Source organism: Rosa chinensis, chromosome 6, assembly GCF_002994745.2.
Source record: "Rosa chinensis cultivar Old Blush chromosome 6, RchiOBHm-V2, whole genome shotgun sequence".
Taxonomy (NCBI): domain Eukaryota; kingdom Viridiplantae; phylum Streptophyta; class Magnoliopsida; order Rosales; family Rosaceae; genus Rosa; species Rosa chinensis.
In genome coordinates this window covers 62771463-62792741 of record NC_037093.1, presented here as the reverse complement: position 1 = coordinate 62792741, position 21279 = coordinate 62771463, and the positions used below count along the sequence as shown (strand labels likewise).

The 21279-nt window shown below is 39.9% G+C and overlaps 3 protein-coding genes and 1 long non-coding RNA gene across 5 annotated transcripts; 2 read left to right on the top strand and 2 right to left on the bottom strand.

Annotated features, from left to right (window-relative positions):
- Positions 1 to 524: 524 nt before the first annotated feature.
- On the bottom strand, positions 525 to 3500 carry LOC112174711 (hexokinase-2, chloroplastic). The gene is made up of 9 exons (XM_024312505.2): positions 3078 to 3500; positions 2616 to 2766; positions 2323 to 2505; positions 2150 to 2224; positions 1922 to 2074; positions 1738 to 1833; positions 1494 to 1624; positions 1310 to 1391; positions 525 to 1125 (listed from the first exon to the last, which is right to left on the bottom strand). Exons 1-9 carry the CDS (start codon positions 3359 to 3361, stop codon positions 784 to 786), a joined length of 1497 nt encoding a protein of 498 aa, XP_024168273.1. The 5' UTR covers positions 3362 to 3500; the 3' UTR covers positions 525 to 783.
- Positions 3501 to 4440: 940 nt separating this feature from the next.
- Positions 4441 to 6505, top strand: LOC112172625 (WEB family protein At1g75720). 2 transcript variants are annotated; one of them, XM_024310026.2, is made up of 2 exons: positions 4441 to 4877; positions 5731 to 6505. In XM_024310026.2, the coding sequence occupies exons 1-2, from the start codon at positions 4761 to 4763 to the stop codon at positions 6247 to 6249; spliced, it is 636 nt and encodes a 211-aa protein (XP_024165794.1). In that variant the 5' UTR covers positions 4441 to 4760; the 3' UTR covers positions 6250 to 6505. The 2 variants fall into 2 exon arrangements, with proteins under 2 accessions (XP_024165794.1, XP_024165793.1); XM_024310025.2 differs by having other exon boundaries at positions 4450 to 4877; positions 5725 to 6466.
- A 639-nt stretch (positions 6506 to 7144) lies between these two features.
- On the bottom strand, positions 7145 to 7511 carry LOC112171747. Its single transcript, XM_024308882.2, has one exon. It carries the CDS (start codon positions 7442 to 7444, stop codon positions 7145 to 7147), a length of 300 nt encoding a protein of 99 aa, XP_024164650.2. The 5' UTR covers positions 7445 to 7511.
- Positions 7512 to 19679: 12168 nt separating this feature from the next.
- On the top strand, positions 19680 to 21279 carry LOC121049717. The gene is made up of 3 exons (XR_005801138.1): positions 19680 to 19923; positions 20529 to 20787; positions 21147 to 21279. It is a non-coding gene; the product is annotated as an uncharacterized LOC121049717 (long non-coding RNA).

Sequence of the window (21279 nt, the reverse complement as noted above, 5' to 3'; positions counted from 1 at the left end):
ATCTTCACACCGTGTACCAAAGACTCTAAAAACTTACATTGATTTTCATCTCGATTTAAAAAAAATCTTGGGTCAGGCAATCAGAGCCCTATAAAAGTCACTCACCAATAGAAGCATGACCCAGCGAAACACAATATGTTTGGGGTAGAACATATAGCGGCATGCACTACTTATAATTCGCTGGTCAGATCGATCCATTGGTTCGACAGCAGTACCCAAAATATGTAGCACGAGCACTTAAGCAAATCTTGTATTAAAAAGCTGAACCCCTATATTAGTATGACACGTATCCTCTCATTTCCAGCTTCAATAACTATTTCTCCTCTTTTTTTCCCCTTTATTATAGGGAGAAGGTGTAGGAGAGGACATTTTACCAAACACAAATTTACACACACTAGAAGGTTTAAATCAGTTTTGATTGAATTTTTAGTTTTTTACAGCACTTGAAAGTCGTAGACGAACAGGCGAAATGCTTAAAGGTACATGACTACATGGTTAGCAGATATTTAGTTGGATTTACTTTATAATCAGAAACTACTTTCATAGTATTTCGTGGCATCAAATGAATGACAAAAATTGCACCATACGGATCCATGGTGCATCATAGTCTCACAACTTATACAGGCTACTGCCGGAAATTACAATTCTGAAGCGAATCCTAAATTCTCATCTTCTTATTCACTTACCTTATTCCCCAATCAAATTACATAGAACCCTAATCATCGGCGACTAATTACATGGTAGTACAATACCTTGTTGGTCCTTCAACAATGTTGTCCTGCCCTAAGAGTCATGGCTATGATACTTGGAATTTGCAGCAGCCAAAAGAGCAGCCCCTATACCAGACCCATCTTTTGAATGCTCTATCACAACATTCTTTGCACTATCATCCCCTAGAAGCTCGGTGACAGCCTCACTGAGATATGTTCTGTATTGAGGGTAGTTCTCATACAAGCCTCCATCCATGGCGACAACCGTTCTCTTGCCAAAGATGACACCTTTCGAATCCTCCTCCATCTTTTGCAGTATCCCTACTATTCCTGCACCAGCTAAGCGCCCGCCTCGCTTCACAATGGTGTCACATACCTCCACCACAATCTTTCTTGCACTTGGATTGGACTCGACCTAATCACATTTTTGGAGAAACAAAAAATTTTTAGTAAGAAAATGACATTGAAAGCTTGAATCTGTATTGATAAATTGAATCGGATATATGAACCATTTATTTCAACACATGTATTGACGCATTGAATATAATATATGTACTAATTGGCTGAATTTCAAAAGGTGAACAACATCAAGAGTTTACCCCTGCTACATTGTATAGGATTGATCCAACATCTTGAAGATCATCAGACGTATCCTGCTGCATAGCACAAAGATCTGGGGTCCTGTAACACAGTTCAGGACATACTTCAGCAAAGTAAGGAACTAAATTTCTAAGAATTCAAATCATTTATGAACTCTTACAAGACAATGGAAATTTATGTTACCCGAGTACAAAAGGTGTTGATAGTTTTTCTAGGATAGAATCACCAAAAAGCGCGTCTGCTTCAGCCATCTTCAGTAGTACTCTTCTTACAATTTCACCAAGATACATTCCAGAGATTGTTTTCTCAAAGATCTGAACAAGATCAAATATGAGCAACAAGTAATAAGTGTCTGACCTGTTTGATACTAGCACATGTCATGATAAAGAAAACAAATACTAACAATAGAAACAGAAGGCATATATACCTGCTCACCGGGGTTGATGCTAGCAGCATCCATATCTCTATCAAATTCTGTTAAAGGAAGACCTTTTGAGAATGCTCCCCACTCGGTGTTAATAATCTGAACAAGGTCATTTTGGAAAGATTGATCAATGAAATTAGGCCAAGTCAATACAGAAAAGAGGAGAGTTGGGGAATGTTTTACACACTGTTGAGCCAGAAGAAGCATGATCCTGTAGTTTAGGAATTGCATCAACGCGCTCAACATAGCAAGCATTGGTTCCAGTGCCTAAAATGACAGCAACCATGACATCATCATCCCAGTATCTTGCTCCAGCTAATGTTCCAACAGTATCATTAACCTAGTAGAATTTATATTCACTCATCATTATGTAAGCATTAAGTAGGATTAAGTAGCATCATTCAAACAAGCATACCAGGGCAGACACACGCATATCTAATCCTAGCCTTTCCATAGCCTCATTCAAACAAGCAACTACATCTCTTCCTGCCTGTAAATAGCAAGTTAGAACACCCAGATTACATTCACCAGAAAACGCCAATTTAAGACCTACTGTAATGTCTCTCCAACGAAGAACAAGATACAAACCGTTCCAGAGACTGAAAAGCCCTTTGTCCATTTAATTAGTATGCCAGAGTCAACTGCGGTCTGCTTCACAGGGAATGAAAATGTGAATCCAATCTCTCTCTTCGTACCAGTTGGGAGGTGAAACTTGTTACCCTCATTTTGTGCAAATTGTGCCAATCCAGAAGCAATAAAATCAAATAGTTCCTGAAATGCCAAGAATCAAATTTGTTACAACACATGCATATAAATGTTGGCGACCAAAATTAACATTCTTGTACTAATTAAATTATTGTTGAAGCAAGCAAAGCACAGACCTCGGAAGTGCCAAACATAAGATCCTTGGGGATCGGAACTTGGTCGAATTCAGTGGCGATCACACGCTCTTCCTTGCCTCCTAGTTGTACTCTCAGCACCCTGAAGTTCGTGCCTCCAAGATCCAATGCATAAAACAAGCCCTTCTCATTCCTTCCACCCAAAACACATCAAAAACACATAAATTGAAAGGAAAAAAAATGTACATGTGCTCTGTTTACTTGCTCGGGGTTAATGTCCTCTTTAAGCAAACAAGTAAAAGCCTTTACAGTTTACACCAGTACCAGTAGAAATGAAATGCTATCATACGAGTTATACCTTGATCACAGTTTAAAACAGTAAACAAAATCAAAACAGCAAAACTAGACAGTAATGATTACACAGAACCAAAGGGTCACAGAAAGTCAACCCAACACACAAAGACTCAAAATTCAGTTCAAGATGGCGTCGCAGAGAATCATTACCCAGTCGGGAGGCTATCAACGTAGCTGAGTATCATCTTGAGATCACTCCCGCCTTCCACGGCGAGACCAGCGCGCATGTCGGCGGCCATGGCGTCCGCCACGTGGCGCAGCAGGGGCAGAGGAGTTGTACAGTCCTTGCGTAACTCAGTCACCAGAGGAGTGACAGAAACGGCAGCAGATCGGACGCTCATCCTGAATCGAGGGAGGGCCGCCAGCCTCGTTGATCGGCGACATGATGGGTGGAAGGATCCGACCGACGGTGACGTGGCAGCTGTAACTGACATTGTTTAGTTGGTTGAATAACGGTTACGGTTACGTTGAGATCTAATAAGAGAAAAAAAGAGTAGTAAAAAGAGACGACGAAGAGAGTGAGAGATGTTCATGGCGTTGGCCTTTATTTCTCGATGGCAACTGGCAAAGTTCCCCAACAGTATCAGGATCCTTAACATTTAATATTTTTATGAAAAATTGAAAACCAAAACGACGTGGTTTTAGCTACAGTTACGAAGTAACCACCTAACTGGAACTGGTCGTTGTTTGGACGGAGGCTTGGGTTGGGCGGAAGATTCAAAGTGAGATTGGTGGCGTTTGGTCAATTTGATAGTGACATTTTTTTTCACTATTTTTAAGCATATCCTAGAGCAAGAGTTTATTAGTGACACTGATAGATGATTCTTATCACAAAATGTAATCCTTCACAGTATTAATGATTCTTACTTTGAAATTCGGATGAAACTGGTATCTCTAACGGTTAGAGTGACGCTGGTCTATGGAGCATGATTAATGTAGCAGTACTTCCATGGTGATTTGAACTGAAGAAGGATACATCCTGGACCACGGCCCACAAGTTCTATGGATTTTAGTAAAGTTCGGTTGTTTTGAAGCCCGGCCCAGCCCGGCTCTTTGTGTTGGACCATGCTGAGATTGGTGACCAAATCCGACGGCGGCGGCTTTGGTCTATGCCAGTCTTCAATTTTTTAGGTTCGAGTGTTACGTTTCTATAACAACTTGTTGCGATTTTTGATAGATTAAGATGAGGAAGGCATCAACATGCCAAATATAATGAAAGCCTCGTGGGGTAAAATTGTATGTGTTTTTGTGGGCTCTCGACTTTTCAATCGACTTAAATATAATAATTACATGCAAAATTTATTGTGGATACGTCAAAATATTAAAGATACAATTGGATGTTAGAAAAGACTGGAAAAAAAAAAAAAGTATTCACGAGGGTAATGCTACGGAGGGATTAGGGAGTGTGACACACGATACCAAATTGCAATTAGCCATTTGGTGGGGGATTTTGTTTCTTTGTTTTTTGAGTTGGTTATAGGCGAAGCGTCCCTCTCTTTAGGCAAAGAGCAAGACCTGCCACCCACCACCTCTACCGCCTTCACATACACACAAACCAAATATTAACAGAATTCTAGTGAAGTGGACGCGAAGAAACGAATTCAAACTTCCCCGTGTCCCTATCCTTGCCTTCCTCATCTCCTCCTCATCTATAACAAGGCTCTATACGTCTCTCTTTCACTTGTCACTCTTTGTTCTAATCATCAATAATCCGATCCCTCTCTCTCTTTATATGTTCCAAAACAAAATTAGGACATGTATCCTCGTATTCATTTTCATTAATTAATCGGATAGTGCACCGGCCAGCCTTAAGAGTGAACTATTGGTGTGAAGATGATGAAGAGGGCGGAGATCGATACAAGGCAACCGTTCCGGTCAGTGAAGGAAGCTGTTGCACTGTTCGGTGAAAGAGTTCTTGCCGGAGAGGTTTATGCCACCAAGCTCAAACAGGTCTCTCTCTACCACCTACCTTTTTTCATTGTTCATCACATATCCATAATATAATTAAGTATCGTTGTTTTCACTTCATTCAAGAGTTAATTTGGTTTGAGGTAAATAAGCATAAACTACCACTCTGTACGTGTTTTACCCCAAATTAACATCTTCCCAGAGTAACCAGAACCAACTCTAGAAAGTAGAAACTCTTTTGAGACAAGGCCAATGCCCAATCTCATAGAAAAGAATTCCGACTCGGTAATTAGTAATTTATCCTCTACTATTTGTATTGGTCCTGCTAGGAAAAGTACTGTCAAATTTATGCTTGCTTGCAGGTTGCAGCTGAGTATAAGTTTTCCTACATATATATAGCTGAGTTGTGTGTACTTGGTTGTTGATTAATTAATTAGCTTCAAGTCTTTGTTAATGTCTGATGGAATATATAGAAGCAACAAAGTAATTATATCACTACTATAGAATAATGCATGCGTCCTATCAAACATAGTTTGATTGAAGAATATTTGAAATCTTCACTAGGCCTACTTCGTTAACCAGCTTTATTGGGGAATATAGTCTATTCTGATCTAATCATATTGGCTTTCAAACGAAGAGATGCAAAGTTATCTATGCTAATGCTCTCAAGTTCATCTCATCATTTAAAATATGTCAAGTTTAAAAGACTTTGGAAGGAGAGATCGAAAGCAAGCAAAGTTAAGCATCAATTAGTACACCCTTTATTCTTTTACTGCTGGTTGCATCATAAATATATGATCCATTTTCCAAAAGATAATTAATAAATTAATTCTCTATTGAATCATATTCCTTTTAATTTAATTCATATAATGCTTTTGTACATTCATAGCTGCAGGATGGAGCAAGTGAAAATAGGCATGGCACATCGAAAGTTGGAACTGTAACAGCTGAGCTAGAGGAGACAAAGCAGAACCTCCAAAAAGCCAAACAGGAAAGTGAGCTAATGGAAACTTGCCTTTCTTCTCTGAAACAAGAGCTTGATCGGACGAAGAGAGAGCTGCAGCAACTCAAGGAGAGGGAATATGACAAACACTTTATAGAATCCGATGAGATTGAAGACGTTAAGATTGTTGAAGATGATCGTTCAGCCAAAATCGAAAGCAAAAACAGCACACGAAGAAACAATGTAGCTGACATGGATGATGAAGGACTTGAATTCCAAAAGAAGAGATATGTGACATTTGCACACCCACCTTCTGTGGCTAAAGTAATGATTCCACAAGGTGGTGCTGATGTTGAGAAATTGGAAAGGCATTCATCATCAATTAAGAAGAAGAAAAAGAAGCCATTGATTCCTCTAATTGCAGGTATCTTTTCGAAGAAGAAAGGAAGCCATCCAGTAGCCTATGCTTGAGTATTGCAATTTGGCCTTTCGAATATATATCTATGCATACGTTTTCTTCTTGGTTCCAATAATAATGCCAACTCTTTTCTCTCTCAATTTTTTGTATAATTGTCCCTTTGTATCGATCTTAGTTTCAGTTTCAATATGGTAGTGAAGTTTGGCTCGGGATAAGATGACATTGTAATAGTAGTGGTATCAAATGTTCATGAACAGTCATTTGATTAAAGAGCTTACCTAATAAATTACTTTGTCTTTGTTCTCTTCATTATTCTCTGTGGTAGGTAATTGCTTTTTCTTTTTCATCGCAAGATCAAACTAATCAACATTGACGAGATAAACATCATTGAACTAATAGTTAGTTTTTTTTTTTGACAATAAAATTATTTCAAATGAACGCAACTTGCAATCTAATGTGTATCTTAGCATCTCTCTGTGTCTCAAAGTTAAGAAGACGGAACAGTTGACATGTTCAAACCAAGTGGGTTTTCATGAAACGTCGTCAATATATAAGAATTCTAGCAGCCTTAGAAAGTAGTAACTGATCGATCTCAAACAAAAGCAATGCATGCATTTGAACAAGATATATAATGTGTGTTGTATCAAGGTCGTTTTCTCAATAATGTGCAAGATGGGGCAAATGTAGAGCCTCGATCTCTTATATGTTGTAGGTCCAAAATCCCACCATTGATGTAACCGAAAATAGAAAATCAACAGATTAATTAATACCAGGACCAAACGCAGAAGGCATCATATAGTTGCATGCACCAGCAGCCACATGTATAATATACATGCGCTTGAAAGTTGAAACCAAAAAAAAGAGCAAAGATCACACCTGTATTGAGAATAAAAATGAAGCAAAACAGAATAATATCCAAAATGTACGTGAAGCGCGCATGTATGACTATCAAACCATATGGCAGCCGGACTGATCTGGATCATCCGAAATCATCCCTCCGGCTTCATGATCCTCTTGGCTAGACTTGTTAAAGAACTCGATGCAGTCAGAGATGGCCTCGTTGTAATGCGAATGAGAAGAGTAATACGAACTGCATGAAGTCTTTGGGGGCTCAAATCTGTCACAGCTAGTGCTGTTTCTTTTCCTGGGAGTACTGCTACTCATTCCATGCTGTGTAGTTGCTGATGGTGAGGGGATGGAAAACAGAAGTTTCATTATAATTTTTCGGAAACGATTGAAGATTTTCATTGCAGACAAATTCAACTTGGGAGAGGCAGCTTCTTCTTCACTCCTTACTTGTATGATAAAGCTCTCTGATAATGGTCTTGGATTATGCCTAATATTGTGCATTGTATTCTGTGTCTTAATTCTCTAGCTTCCTCCGGGAAATGTATTGCTATCATGGATGGTGGTGTGTGTGTCGTTTCATACAAATTTAAAATGAGGGTAAGTGTGATTTTCCAGGCTTGAGTTTATTCTATTTGGGCTAACTCAATAAACTAAAAGAGATGTTGGGCATTGTTCATGTGCTCAAATCATTTGCATGGGATTCACTTGTCCTCTCTAAATTCTTTCTTTATTAAGCCTAACAGATGTTCCCTTAGTTATCATCAGCAGCCTAAAAAAAAATCAAATTCTAACTTGTTCAAGGAGTAATTCATAAGTTTTGAAGTTGGATTAAAGAGAACATTTTATAAAACTTTGAAATATTGAAATTCAAGAATCGGTAACCATTAAATTAGTAACTACACGTTTGCGAGCTAATCTAACAACTAATGATAGCATTATAGAATGATATAGAACACCCCGGATTAAAGGCCGTCTACTGATGTTAGTACAGTTATCTGAATTACAGCTAAAATGATTAGTGATTCATAGTGATTGGTCATAGAAATGCCAAAGTTTACCATTCATTTTGTTGCAGCCTTAATTATATAGGTACCTGCAGACTCCAGAGTAATTGAGTAAAGCTGACCTAATGATTATAATTAGTCAAATCCACAGAGGTAATCTAGAATCAATTAAGAATTTGGTACTTAATTGAATCAATGTCCAAAAGAGAGCTGAAGTTCATCTGTAGGTGGTCCTGAACCTGTGCAAGTATCAAGTTGTATGTGTTTCCAATTCTCAGCCTAATTGTGCCCTGGAAAAATGGGTAGGAGTAATTAACAAATGGAAATGAGATTGTGAAGAGATTTAAATAATCTTTTGTGTTAATGTTAAAAGTGGATGAGGGCCAAGCTTGTTCTAATGATCTTTGTAGGACATCATGATTGTGTTTTAGTTCTTTCCTTATGAAAGGGGGTTAAGAAAATGTGTTAATCATGAAGTAAGCACCTGGCTCATATATGAACTCATTAACCAGACTAGGTGAAGTCATCCATCCCATGTTTAATTAAGTTTCAAATTATTGTCATAATTACAAGAAAAAAAGAATTGAAAGTCGGAGTTAATTATGATGTGTTTCCACCTTTTATTTATTTTAATTTTCTCTGGTTCATGAACAGAACCTATTTCCTAACCTTTTTCTTTTACAAATCTATTCCTACAACATAAGCTCTTGCCCTATGAGACAATCTACTACTGATTAAAACAAAAGGGTATGAAAAACATTCTGGCAGCTAGAAGGCGACTCAAAGCTGGTTATTGACTCGGTGAATGGCAAAATAACTCCAGCTTGGAGGTTGTTGCAACTTGTAAGTTATTAGAGACATCAAACACATTGCTGGTTTATTTGAATCCATCTCATTCAAACATATTTTTCGAGAAGCAAACTTTGTTGTCGATGTCTTAGCCAATTTTGGGCAACTATATCTAAAGATGGAGGAGTCTGGAATGAACCAATTAAAACAATTGTAGACCAACAGATGCCGTCTGCTTTTCCGTTAGACTGACTGGGTCAACTCGCATAGGACAAGTTAGATGAAACTGTGATTCGAATTGTTACCAGAGGGGCTTTTAAGGGAGAAGGGGAAAGGCATGTGCATCTAGAGGAGTTAAGGTTGGAAGACTTGAGAAGTCTTCTGGGTCATCCTGTTGGAAGCTTAAACTCTAACCCAGACAACTCAAAGTTTTGTGAGCTTGAACGCAAACCTTATTCAATGAAACAACCTTGGCTTTATACAGCCATTACAAACAGGAATGATAACAAAATGCATCCACGTTTTACATGTCCTATAAACGTGGTTAACTAGAGGAAGAACAATTCAAAACCTAATCTTAACCCTACAAACCAGGGTGTTATTAATAAGGAAATAACAAACACGATCATAAAGAGATAAGTCACAAAGACTTAGTCAGCAAGCAATCAACGAGGCCCAACAAATCCTCCCTTAAACTGACCTGCAAGAAATGCAGTTAGTTTACTCCAGTATTCAAGCACACTCCGAGCTGCTCTCTCAACTTCAAGAACGCATCTAACTTCAGGGGTTTAGTCATAATATCTGCTAACTGATCTTTAGAACCACAATACACTAAATCAACCACACCAGCTTTGGACAAATCTCGAAGGAAATGGAACCGAACATCAATATGTTTGCTCCTGCCATGCATGACAGGATTCTTCGAGAGTTTAATTGCAGAATTATTGTCATAGAAGATTGTAGTGCACTTACTTTGGTTGAGACCGAGCTTTCCCAGAATTCTTTGCATCCACACGCATTGGCACGCACAGGAAGCAGCTGCTATAAACTCCGCTTCAGTCGTGGAGAGAGTAACCACTGGTTGTTTCTTGGATGACCATGCCACAGCACCAGAACCTATCTTAAAAACATAGCCTGAGGTGCTTTTACGATCGTCAAGGTCACCTGCATAGTCACTATCTGAATAAGCCACCAAACATTCCTCTCCTCCTTTCTTGTACAGAATCCCCATCTCAGTTGTTCCTTTTAAATAACGAAAAATCCTCTTCATAGCTTGTTGATGCAGCTCTGTAGGTGTCTCCATGAAGCGACTGATCAAACTTACCACAAACATAAGGTCCGGTCGAGTGGCAGTCAGATACATAAGGCTGCCCACCATTTGTTTGTAAATAGTGGCATCAACTCTCTTACCTCCTTCATCTTTCACAAGTCTGCACCCAGGTGCCATAGGATTTTTCACGGGATTAAGGCTCTCCATTCCGAACCTTTCTAGCACCTCATTGGCATATTTCTTCTGGCATATAAATATCCCATCTGAACTTTGCACTACCTCCACTCCGAGGAAGTACTTCATCTTCCCATGATTAGACATATCGAATTCTCGCTTCATTGAATCTTTGAACTCACTGAACATCTTTTCATCGTTCCCTGTGAAGATGAGATCATCCACATACAAGCTGACTATGAGAACCCTTCCACCTTCACCATACTTAATGAATAGAGTGTGTTCACACAAACATCTCTCAAATCCTTCTTTTATAAAGTAGGACTCTATTCTGCTGAACCAGACTCGTGGTGCTTGCTCGAGCCCATATAGGGATGAGCTTTCCATGCAAAAAGGCACTTTTTACATCAAGTTGATACACACTCCATTCTCTATTAGCTGCAAGTGCAAGAATCATTCTAATAGTGTCCTAACGAGCAACAGGAGCATATACCTCGGTGTAGTCAATTCCGGCTTGTTGAGTGTACCCTTTTGCTACGAGCCGGGCTTTGTATTTGTGTACTTCTCCTTTCTCGTTCAGTTTAGTCTTGAATATCCACTTTACACCAATCTTCTTAGTTCCCCTCGGCAACTCAGTCAAATCCCACGTTCCATTCTTTTCAATGGCTTTGATTTCCAAGTCCATTGCTTCTCTCCATGTGGAACTCTTGACTGCCTCTTCAAAAGTTGTTGGATCACTAGTTGAAGTGAATATAACAAGCTGCTGCATCATTTCCTCATCCTCAGATAGACCCTCACTGTGATGCCCCGGAAATTCGTAATTATTTTCCAAGGAATTTCCGAAATCTAATTTATGGTTGTTAGACGGTGTCGTGGCTATTGGACGGAGCGGAAGTGTTTCGGACGAATTTTTATTCGTAAAGTATGACTTTAGGGGGGAGGTTCAAGGTTGACTTTTGATACGTTGAGATTCTCCAAAAACTTCCTTCACGAAAGTTGTAGAGCGTCGATACGAGTTCGTGGATATGTAGAACGCGAGAATCGGAGTTCGTATGAGAAAGTTATGGCCATTGGAAGAAATTTCCATTTTGGTATAAATAGAAGTTTCCCGAAGGAGAAACTTACTATTTTCATTATTTCCGTTTCCGGAAACATTCTTCTCTCTCTCTTCTCTCTCGGCTGCTACCTTCAGAAACGAAATTTTCCTTCTAACCCGACCCGAACCCGGCGATCCGACCCGGTCGGAACTTGCATCTCCGGCGACCTCTTCCGGTGAAACCAGCCCAGAACGACTCGCCTCCTTGCTCCGGTCATCTCTGTGGTGGCCTCTTACGGCGATTCTCCTTCGTGGTGGCGCTGCACGGCGGCACAAGTTGTGGAAATCGGACCCGACAGGAAATCGCAGCTCCGGCGACGGCACGGCTTCAAGTTTCCTTCCTTGGCTTCGTGGGGGTCGTCTGAGTCGATCTATGGTGTTTGTTTCGATCGATTTACGTGGAAATCGGTTCAACTCAGTTGGGATTACTGTTCACGGCTTGTGAGGTAGTTTTCGATCCCTTAAGCTTGTTTTCTGACTTCGAGCCTGTTATGAATGTTCACAAGCATGCTTAGATGAAGAACTTTGATGTTGGGAGTTTTGTGAAATATTGAGTTTTGGCCGGCGGCGGTGCGCCACCGTCTGTGGCGGCGTTCCGGCGGTGTTCCGGCCACTTAAGGAACTGTTTTTGGTATTATATATGTTCTACTCGTTGATACGAGCGTTTCGATATATAATATGCAAGTTTTGGAGTTCGTTTGGAATTGTTATGATTTTTGCAGTTTCATACCGATCAATTTATTCTATCTGTGAGGATTTGAGCGTCCGATCGACTTGTGGTTTGGTCACATTGATCGTTGACGTATTCCGGAGACTTTGGGAGGTCTCGGATGTGGTTTTGCCTTGATTGGCGCCACTTTGGGGATTTTAGTTCAAAACAGGGGTTTCGGACTTAAATCGTTTGTGAATTATTACTAAGTGGAAACCGATTGTGATTAGGTACTTGACGAAGTATTTGGACGAGTTGTTGGTGATAGTTTTGGTTCGGTTCTGTATTGAAGACGCAGCAGGAGTTCGAGGTGAGTAATCTCACGAAGTTCATTCACGAACGGGTTGACCTTATTGTTTTGAGAGTTATTTAGTTAACTGCAAACTATAGTTGGTATTAGTGGCCTTCCTGAGTGAATGACCACTTATATATATATTTACGTGGAATATGTATATTCTTGTGGGTTGATGAGTGAATTGAAGCAATAGCTATTGATGGGTTTCATTCTATTGTTTGGGGGCTTGACTTTTCGGGAAACATTTTGTGGGAATTAGGAATTTCTATTGTTTTGAAAAGTGTCAAGATTTGGTGTGAGTTGCTTTGATGTGATTTGAATGTTTTGATCTAACGACCAGGGGTCGGAAGATCTGAGAGTCACAGGTTGTGATTTCTCCTTTTGGTTTCATTTAATGTTTTGATCTGATGACCGGGGAGGTCTGATGATTGGAGGTCACGGGGTGACATCTCCTTTTGTGTGAGTTGAGTAACTTTTGGGTCCTGAGTGACCATTTTGAAAGGTTTTGATCTGACGACCTGGGAGGTCTGAGGATTTGGGGTTGCTGGGAGTAACCTCAGGCATATATATCGGGACTTCACGCCTTTGGCCGGGTTTGTGGATACGATCAGTTAGAGCTCTAGTCTGTTGCCATAGTACATCATGGGGGGTAGCAGGGAGCTATCTGATGCTCATGAGTACGTGTTTTTAAAAGAGAGTTTCGGGGATTCTTTCTTTTAAATATCCTGGGAGGACTTGTTTATCATATTTAATTGTCAGAGTTTCAATTATTATGATTTTGTCACGGGGTGACTTGTGTTGATTTGAGAATGTGTTTTAAAAGGGAGTTTCGGGGATTCTTTCTTTTAAATGTCCTGGGAGGACTTGTTTATCATATTTAATTGTCAGAGTTTCAATTATTATGATTTGGTCACGGGGTGACTTGTGTTGATTTGAGAATGTGTTTTTAAAAGGGAGTTTCGGGGATTCTTTCTTTGAAATGTCCTGGGAGGACTTGTTTATCATATTTAATTGTCAGATTTTCAATTATTATGATTTTGTCACGGGGTGACTTGTGTTGATTTGAGAATGTGTTTTAAAAGGGACTTTCGGGGATTCTTTCTTTTAAATGTCCTGGGAGGACTTGTGTATCATATTTAATTTTCAGAGTTTCAAGTATTATGATTTTGTCACGGGGTGACTTGTGTTGATTTGAGAATGTGTATTAAAAGGGAGTTTCGGGGATTCTTTCTTTTAAATGTCTTGGGAGGACTTGTTTATCATATTTAATTGTCAGAGTTTCAATTTATATGATTTGGTCACAGTGTGACCTTTATTGTTTCTTTTGGGAAAAGAATGTGCTGTTTTGGGAAAACATGGTGTGTGTTCCTTTTTACGAGTTGATGGGTTTCCTCGTTAGGCGAGTTGTGCATGTGTGGTTTTGAGTTACTCATACGGGCTTGCAAAAGCTTACCGGGTTGTTGTGTGGCAACCCGGTACACCATTCAAACGGTGTAGGGGTTAATCCTGCAGGTTAGGAAAATCGAGGTTGAGGCAGCGAGCTAGCAGCTTTACGGTAGGAAGCCACCTTTGTGACTTTACTTTTGATAAGGACTTCCGTTGTATAGTTACTCTGAGTAGCCTTTACGTTTTATTTTGTTGTTGACAATTTAATTCGTAAACTTGTGTAATATATAACTCTTTGGATGCGAGTGTATATTTACTTTGAGGGTTCAGGACATCAATATGTGTGTAAGTTTAAGGGAAAAAGATTTCAGGTACTTTGTATTGATGACTGGACGTTCACGCATATATAATTATGGGGTTATATATATATTGATCTTCATGTGTGTAAAATCAGGGGCGTGACACTCACCACTTTCGTAGTCCTCCATCCATACCGGTACTCTGCGTATCCTCCCTTGAACAGGACTTGATGTATTAATTAGAGTTGAGGCATTATTTTTAGCTGCTGCTTCACTTAAAGATGATGAACCAAAGCCATTAATTCCACCTTCAGCAGTTTGCTCAATCTGCTCTTCTTCTTCATTATTATCTTCCTCGGTCTCTTCTCCTTCTTCCTCATCTCCCCATTCAAGTATATCAGACCGAGTTTCTTCAACAGACTTACCCCAGTTCCACCTCTCCTCTTCTTCGAACACCACATCTCAGCTTATGACAATTCTTTTTGCCTCTGGATCAAACATTCTGGAAGCCTTGGATTCTTCGCTTATGCCCAAAAACACACACCTGAAGCTTTTGTTGTCAAGCTTTTGCCTTTTGTTATCTGGTATGTGAACATGTCCAATACAGCCAAACACCTTAAAATGCTCTACAGAAGGCTTGAGTCCACTCCACGCTTCTTGTGGTGTCTTGTCTTTCACTACAAGTATGGGACATCGGTTAAGAACATGTGCTGCCCAATTTACCGCTTCTGGCCAGAACTCTTTGGGAACTTGTTTGTTCGTCAGCATGCACCTTACCATGTTCATAATGGTTCGGTTTTTTCTCTCTGCCACCCCGTTTTGCTGTGGGGTGTAGGCTGCAGTGAGTTGTCTACCGATTCCATTTGAGCTGCAATATTGGTTATATTCCAACGAGGTGAACTCCCCACCTCGGTCAGTACGAAGACAGCAAATAAACTTTCCAGTTTCTTTCTCTACCATGCTCTTGAAGTTTTTAAAAATAGTGAAAGCTTCTAACTTGGCATGTAAGAAATATGTCCATACTTTCCGACTATAATCATCTATGAAAGAGATTATGTGCCTTTTGTGGCTATTTGACTCAGGAGTAATTGGACCACAGATGTCGGAATGCACGAGTTGTAGTGGTTGAGAAGCTCTCCACAAACTTTTCTTTGGAATTGAGTCTCGATGCTGCTTCCCAATAACACAATCTGTGCATAATTTGAATGAGGCTTTGAGAGGTGGCAAACCATTCACCAGCTTCTTGTATGCCAAGGTTCTCAAACCCTTGAGACTCAAATCTCCAAATCTCCTATGCCATAAGTGAGTGGTATCCTCAGATGTCATTTGAAAACAAGTCGGACCTGGAGCATGAGTTGGCACAGAGGCAAGCACCACAAACATTCTATTAGCAGTCATAGGGGTCTCCATAATCAATCCTTTCACAGGATGGTAAACTTTGCAAACTCCATATTGAATCAAAATAGCCACATTCTTCTCTTGGAGTTGTCCAATACTAAGCAAGTTATTCTTGAGCTTAGGAATATAAAATACATCAGTGATCACCTGAGTAGCTCCATGAATATGCAATCTGATGCTTCCCTTCCCTACTACTGCTATCTTTGTATTATTGCCGAGCTTCACTGTTTGTCTGAAAGTTTCGTCAAGATTAAGAAACCACTGCTTGTCTCCGGTCATGTGATTGCTGCAGCCGGAGTCTAAGAACCACACCTCCTCTCTCTTGGAATTGTGCATCTCAACATATGACATTAGCAACATCTCTTCACTTTCATCAAGTTCAGCATAATGGACATTCTTCTCCCAGCTAGGGCACTCATATTGAAAGTGTCCTAGCTTGTGGCACTTGTAACATTCTACGATTGCCTTATTAAGCTGCGACCGACCCCTTCCTCTTCCTCTTCTTCGAAACATGCCTCTTCCTCTGCCTCTAGTGCCAACCCTCTCTTCATGGCTGACCTTTAGTGCCTGTTCTTCATTCCCATGTCCGTTCATCCTTTGTTCGTGCACCAAAAGACTACTCTGCAGCTCATCTATTGTCAAAGTCTCCAAGTTATTGCACTCTTCAACATAGCACACCACGTAATCAAACTTTGAGCTCATAGACCTCAATATTTTTTCGATGATTACCACCTGCTCCATCCTCTCCCCATGAATCTTCATTTTATTGGCAATTGCAAGAGTCCTAGAGAAGTATTCATTTACCTTCTCACCTTCCTTCATCTGTAGGACTTCGAACTCTCTCCTAAAGGCTTGTAATTGGGCACGCTTGACTCTAGTTGACCCTTGGAACTTCTGTTTCATGGAATCCCAAATATTCTTGGCTGTTTCTCTGTTAAGGATTGTTTCCATTATCGTACGATCAATGGATTGGAAGAGATAGTTCTTCACTTTGAGATCCTTAAGTTTTTGTTCATCAATAGCCTTCCTTTGTGCCTCCGTCAATGCTGCCTCATTCTCCACCGTTGTGATTCCATCTTCGATCAATGGCCAATACTCCTTTGACCTCAAGAAATTTTCCATCAACATGGCCCAGTGATCATAGTGGCCATCAAATTTCGGTATGGCAGGCTGCACAAAGCCTCCCTCTGAACTTGAAGCCATTCTCTCTTCTGGCTCTCTCTCACTCTCTAAGAAATCTGCTATTTCTTTCACTCAGATCAGGCCCCGTGGTGGGGCTCTGATACCACTTGTTGGAAGCTTAAACTCTAACCCAGACAACTCAAAGTTTTGTGGGCTTGAACGCACACCTTATTCAATGAAACAACCTTGGCTTTATACAGCCATTACAAACAGGATGACAGGACCCGCCCCGGATTCCACCCTGGAACCCGAAGTGGCCCTGCGGGACCCACCTTCAAAGAAGGGTTACCAAAAATGTCGGCATAACCTCCCTTAAAAATGGGTAACCCAAAACCTGTAGAATTTCAATTTCACTTCTAAACAACCCTCCCAAAACTCCTGGAGCCACCCTGCTCCCAAAACCGCACAATTCCACAATTTAGAATAACAAATTATCCAATTAACTCAAATTACAACCAAGTCATAGGTTACAATATTAATACAAACATCTCAAGGTTATCAGAGCAGTCTAACACCAAAAGAACAATGATATACAAAGTAGGTTAGCAAGTAACCTACAAGGAATAGATGACAGCGGTGGTGCTAAGCCTCAACTCCTAAAGCCGAACAGCTACACTGCGAACTGGGCATTTGAAACCGAAGGGCCCAGGGGAAAGTACATAAAAACGTTAGTGTGAGTGGACAAAAATAAACAAATATAAACCAAATGGATTTTTATACTTTCCCACATTTATTTCTTTAAAATTCCCGATGCATGCAAGGATTTACGAAAATAAAACAAAAGGAGTTCCACTCATGAAAACCGACTAGCCCCGCTAGCCACATACGATTTAAAATAACAGTTGGAACTCTGATATTCAAGGAAAATAAGACCAGCCCCGCTGGTTAAACAAAAATCGAGCTAGCCCCGCTAGCTAAAGTAGTAAAGTGAGTGGGGGAAAGCGATAGCCATACAAGTGAGCCTCCCAGGCTTGGGTGATAGCCTCCCAGGCTAAAATACTCCCATAACTCCCGTAATATACCCTTACACCACTAAGTGTAGCGATAGGATACCGGGCTACAGAATTACTATCACATAGACAGTAACCTGCGCCACAAAGGCGGAGGGCTACGGTGATCCCATCACCGCGCCACAAAGGCGGAAATCAATGCTAGCAATGATAAGTCACCCAAAGTATGGCAAAGAAAATCCGAAAGCCAAGTAAATCCATAAAACTTCCCCAACTCTCGTAAATAAATTTCCAACGACGTGTCCCACACGCCAAGATAACCTCATCTTCAAAATAAATAGGATATAAATAAGTATAAAGATTAACTTCATAGAATTTCATAAAAATCTCAATTGCCGAATATAAATATAATATAAGTAGTATAAATCCGGAAATCATATCGGAAATAAATAAATAAGAAAAGATAAGCGTAATCCAATGACGTGACCCCGCACGCCATAAAATCTCCAAGTAAATCAATTAACCAAAACCGTTTCCGAAAATAATCGTGTGCTCAAGAAAGTAAATTGATAAATAATTTATAACTTCGGAACTATTTAAATAAATGCATGCATCATTCTTTGAAAAATAAAAGTCCACTCACGATATACGGCTAACGTGGTATCCAAGCGTAAGGGTCCTCGTCGAGCGATAGGTCGGTATCACGTCCTGTACACAAATATAACGTTCGTAACTTTAATTACCGGATGGAAAACTAAATTGGGATAATTAAAACCAAACCCTAACATCATCTTTAATTGCCCAATTTCTCCCAATCTTCTTCAATAATATTATTCCTTTAATGTATGGCTCAAAGGCCAAACCGAGGAAATCCGATGGATGGATTCCTCGTAATTCGATTAACAATTTCACCATTTTTTGAACAAACACCAATATTCATAATCAATTCACCTCCAAATCCATTTCCAAGCTACGATTATTAAACTAGACGTAATAATCGATCAATTATAATAACATGTCAAAATTCCGGCCAAGACAACAACTCACGCGCCACCTACAGTGGCGGAGCGTGAGTTCCACGCGCCGGTGCCAACCTCCACCTCCGGCCACCAAATTTTAGGTACACCATCTACACAACACACTGATTCAACTTCATAACTACAACATTTCCAAATAACAACTAAAAACAGTCGAAATCGATCAATGAACAAAAACCCAGAAAAATCAAGAACCCTAACTTCGATCCGGCCTCTATACTTCAAATCATGTTACAAGGCCATAGGGGAAATGATCAGTGATGAAAACCGAACCTTCGACGGCGAAATGGGGACCGGAGGTGGCCGGAATCGCCGGAAATCGGCAAAAGCTTCAAACTGCAGCCGGAGGAAGTTTTTGCTTCAATCTGAGTTTTCCGGCCAAATCGTCCCAAACCCAGGTTGCTGGGGTGCTTGGAGGGAGGAGGCGCTCCTCTGGTGACCGGTGGCACGCCGGTTGGTGGCCGGAAAGCGGCAAATCAGAGGAAGAGAAGAAAACGGCCGAACTGAGAAGAGAGAGGTCGGGGGAGAGGAGAGAGAAAGAGGAAGGGTGGGTTTCCGGAAATGGAAACCTACCCTAGGTAACTTTCTATTTTAATCAAAAATTACCATGAACAGTAACTTCACATTTTTGGCCACAACTCTTGTATACTAAGTCCGATTTTTACGCACCACATATGCACGCGCTCGGTTTAACGTCCCCTACAACTTTCATGAAGAACCTTTCCTCAAATTTTGACCCGAACAAAAAGTCAACTTTTAGGGCCACTAAAAGTATCTAAACAAGTAAAAAGTAAAAGAAATTGTCGTTTCCCATCCAAATGACTAGTAAACGGTAAAATTTAGGTCCAGGACGTTACACAGGAATAATAACAAACTGCATCCACGTTTTACATGTCCTATAAACGTGGTTAACTAGAGGAAGAACAATTCAAAACCTAATCTTAACCCTACAAACCAGGGTGTTATTAACAAGGAAATAACAAACACGATCATAAAGAGATAAGTCACAAAGACTTAGTCAGCAAACAATCAACGAGGCCCAACACATCCTTAATCTCTACAAAATATCATGGAAGAAACCATAAATGTGTAAACAGAGCCTAGTTTCAGGAGAGCGTCTTCTGTGAACTGTCACCGGAGTCAAATCCCGCCTGTGAGCAACACGGCACACCCCCTCACTAGGTTTAATTCCTAATTGTTGTCCAACAACAAATTTTGCCGGGCAATTGTAATTCCGATTATCTTTTCCATCCTGACATTATTGCTTACTAGTCGTGCGTCCGGTCATGGTGGGTTTATATATTCTAGAATTGCTCTTGCAAAATTATATCCCATTCAATCAGTTTCTTATCAACTATTGTCCTCTTATTTCCAACCATAGCATTCTACTTTTCCAAATGGGTTTAGCGACTCTAGCTCAAATTTTACTAGTATTTACTATTTAATTATGCCCATTCTATTCCAGAAGTTCTTATCATGGTTGATTGAAGCTGTAGATCACCTTAAATTCATGAATATGAAGTCAACAATTTCAATTCACACACAATCAAACAGCAATTGTATTTGTACCCCCATCAATTCTTCATCCTGTCAGGCTATAATTGATTCTTACTCTTAAAAGAAATTATCTTTTGAAGATGGAGCTTTATATGTTGAAAACTGACGGAAGACATAGAAAGCTACATGTAAATTATATTGCTAGAATGAGTGGGAATCATTTGTTAACACAAGCTATGTTTTTTTCATTCATTTCTATCAGTTTCAGAACATTTTGTTTCTCCTCAAGTTCTGCTTTAGTTAATTCTTGGAATTGCACAAGTTGGTTCAAGTTTTCACTTCTCATTACCTGGAATTATAGGCAATTTAATCTAACACATTTGTTCATTATACGCAGGCTGCTAGAGTCTTTGAAAGTCTATTGGCAGAGTCCATCTTGGAAGGTGAGGGCAACTTGCATTTCAAAAGCTTGCAACTACAACACTTGAAAAACTAATGTCGAGGATAGAAGGGAAGGGAAAGTTTGACCAGGCAAGGTGGAGGCTAGTGTATGCACCACAGATATGTTGATCCTACTGTGGATCCTCTCAAATCCCTGGCCAGTAATATTTTGTTTGGTACTGAAGTTGAAGTCCAACTTGGGAAACATCTTATAGGTATTTTTCAAGCAAACTCCTTAATTTGCTTTCTATTGCAACTCACATTTGATTCGACTTAATTCTTATTCTAGTTTTGCTATTTGTTATTATTTAGAATATGGTGTCGCTTTAGCAAGGGAGTTGAGATGATTAATTAATTAACCTTTCAGAGGGTTACTTGTATAATTTCTTTCATTGTCTTTTGTGAACTGAGTTTAGTAGCAGTTTACCTTGTAATCCTATAGCGTGGGTAGAGAGAATGTTGAATGGATGAATACTAACTACATTTTTTCTGTCTTTAAATGGTGTTGAACATAGACACTTGGGAGATATTGTTACTTTTTACCTTTGAATGTTGTTTATGATCGATCCTATAGGAGATATTTGTCTCCTCCCGGCCTCAATTGTTCGACAAATGAAGGACTCGGAAATGCAATGAACATTAATCTACCAGCTTACCAGCCGCCTGCACGTTCAAAATGCCTCATTTTTTTAATATTCTGCTCTAAC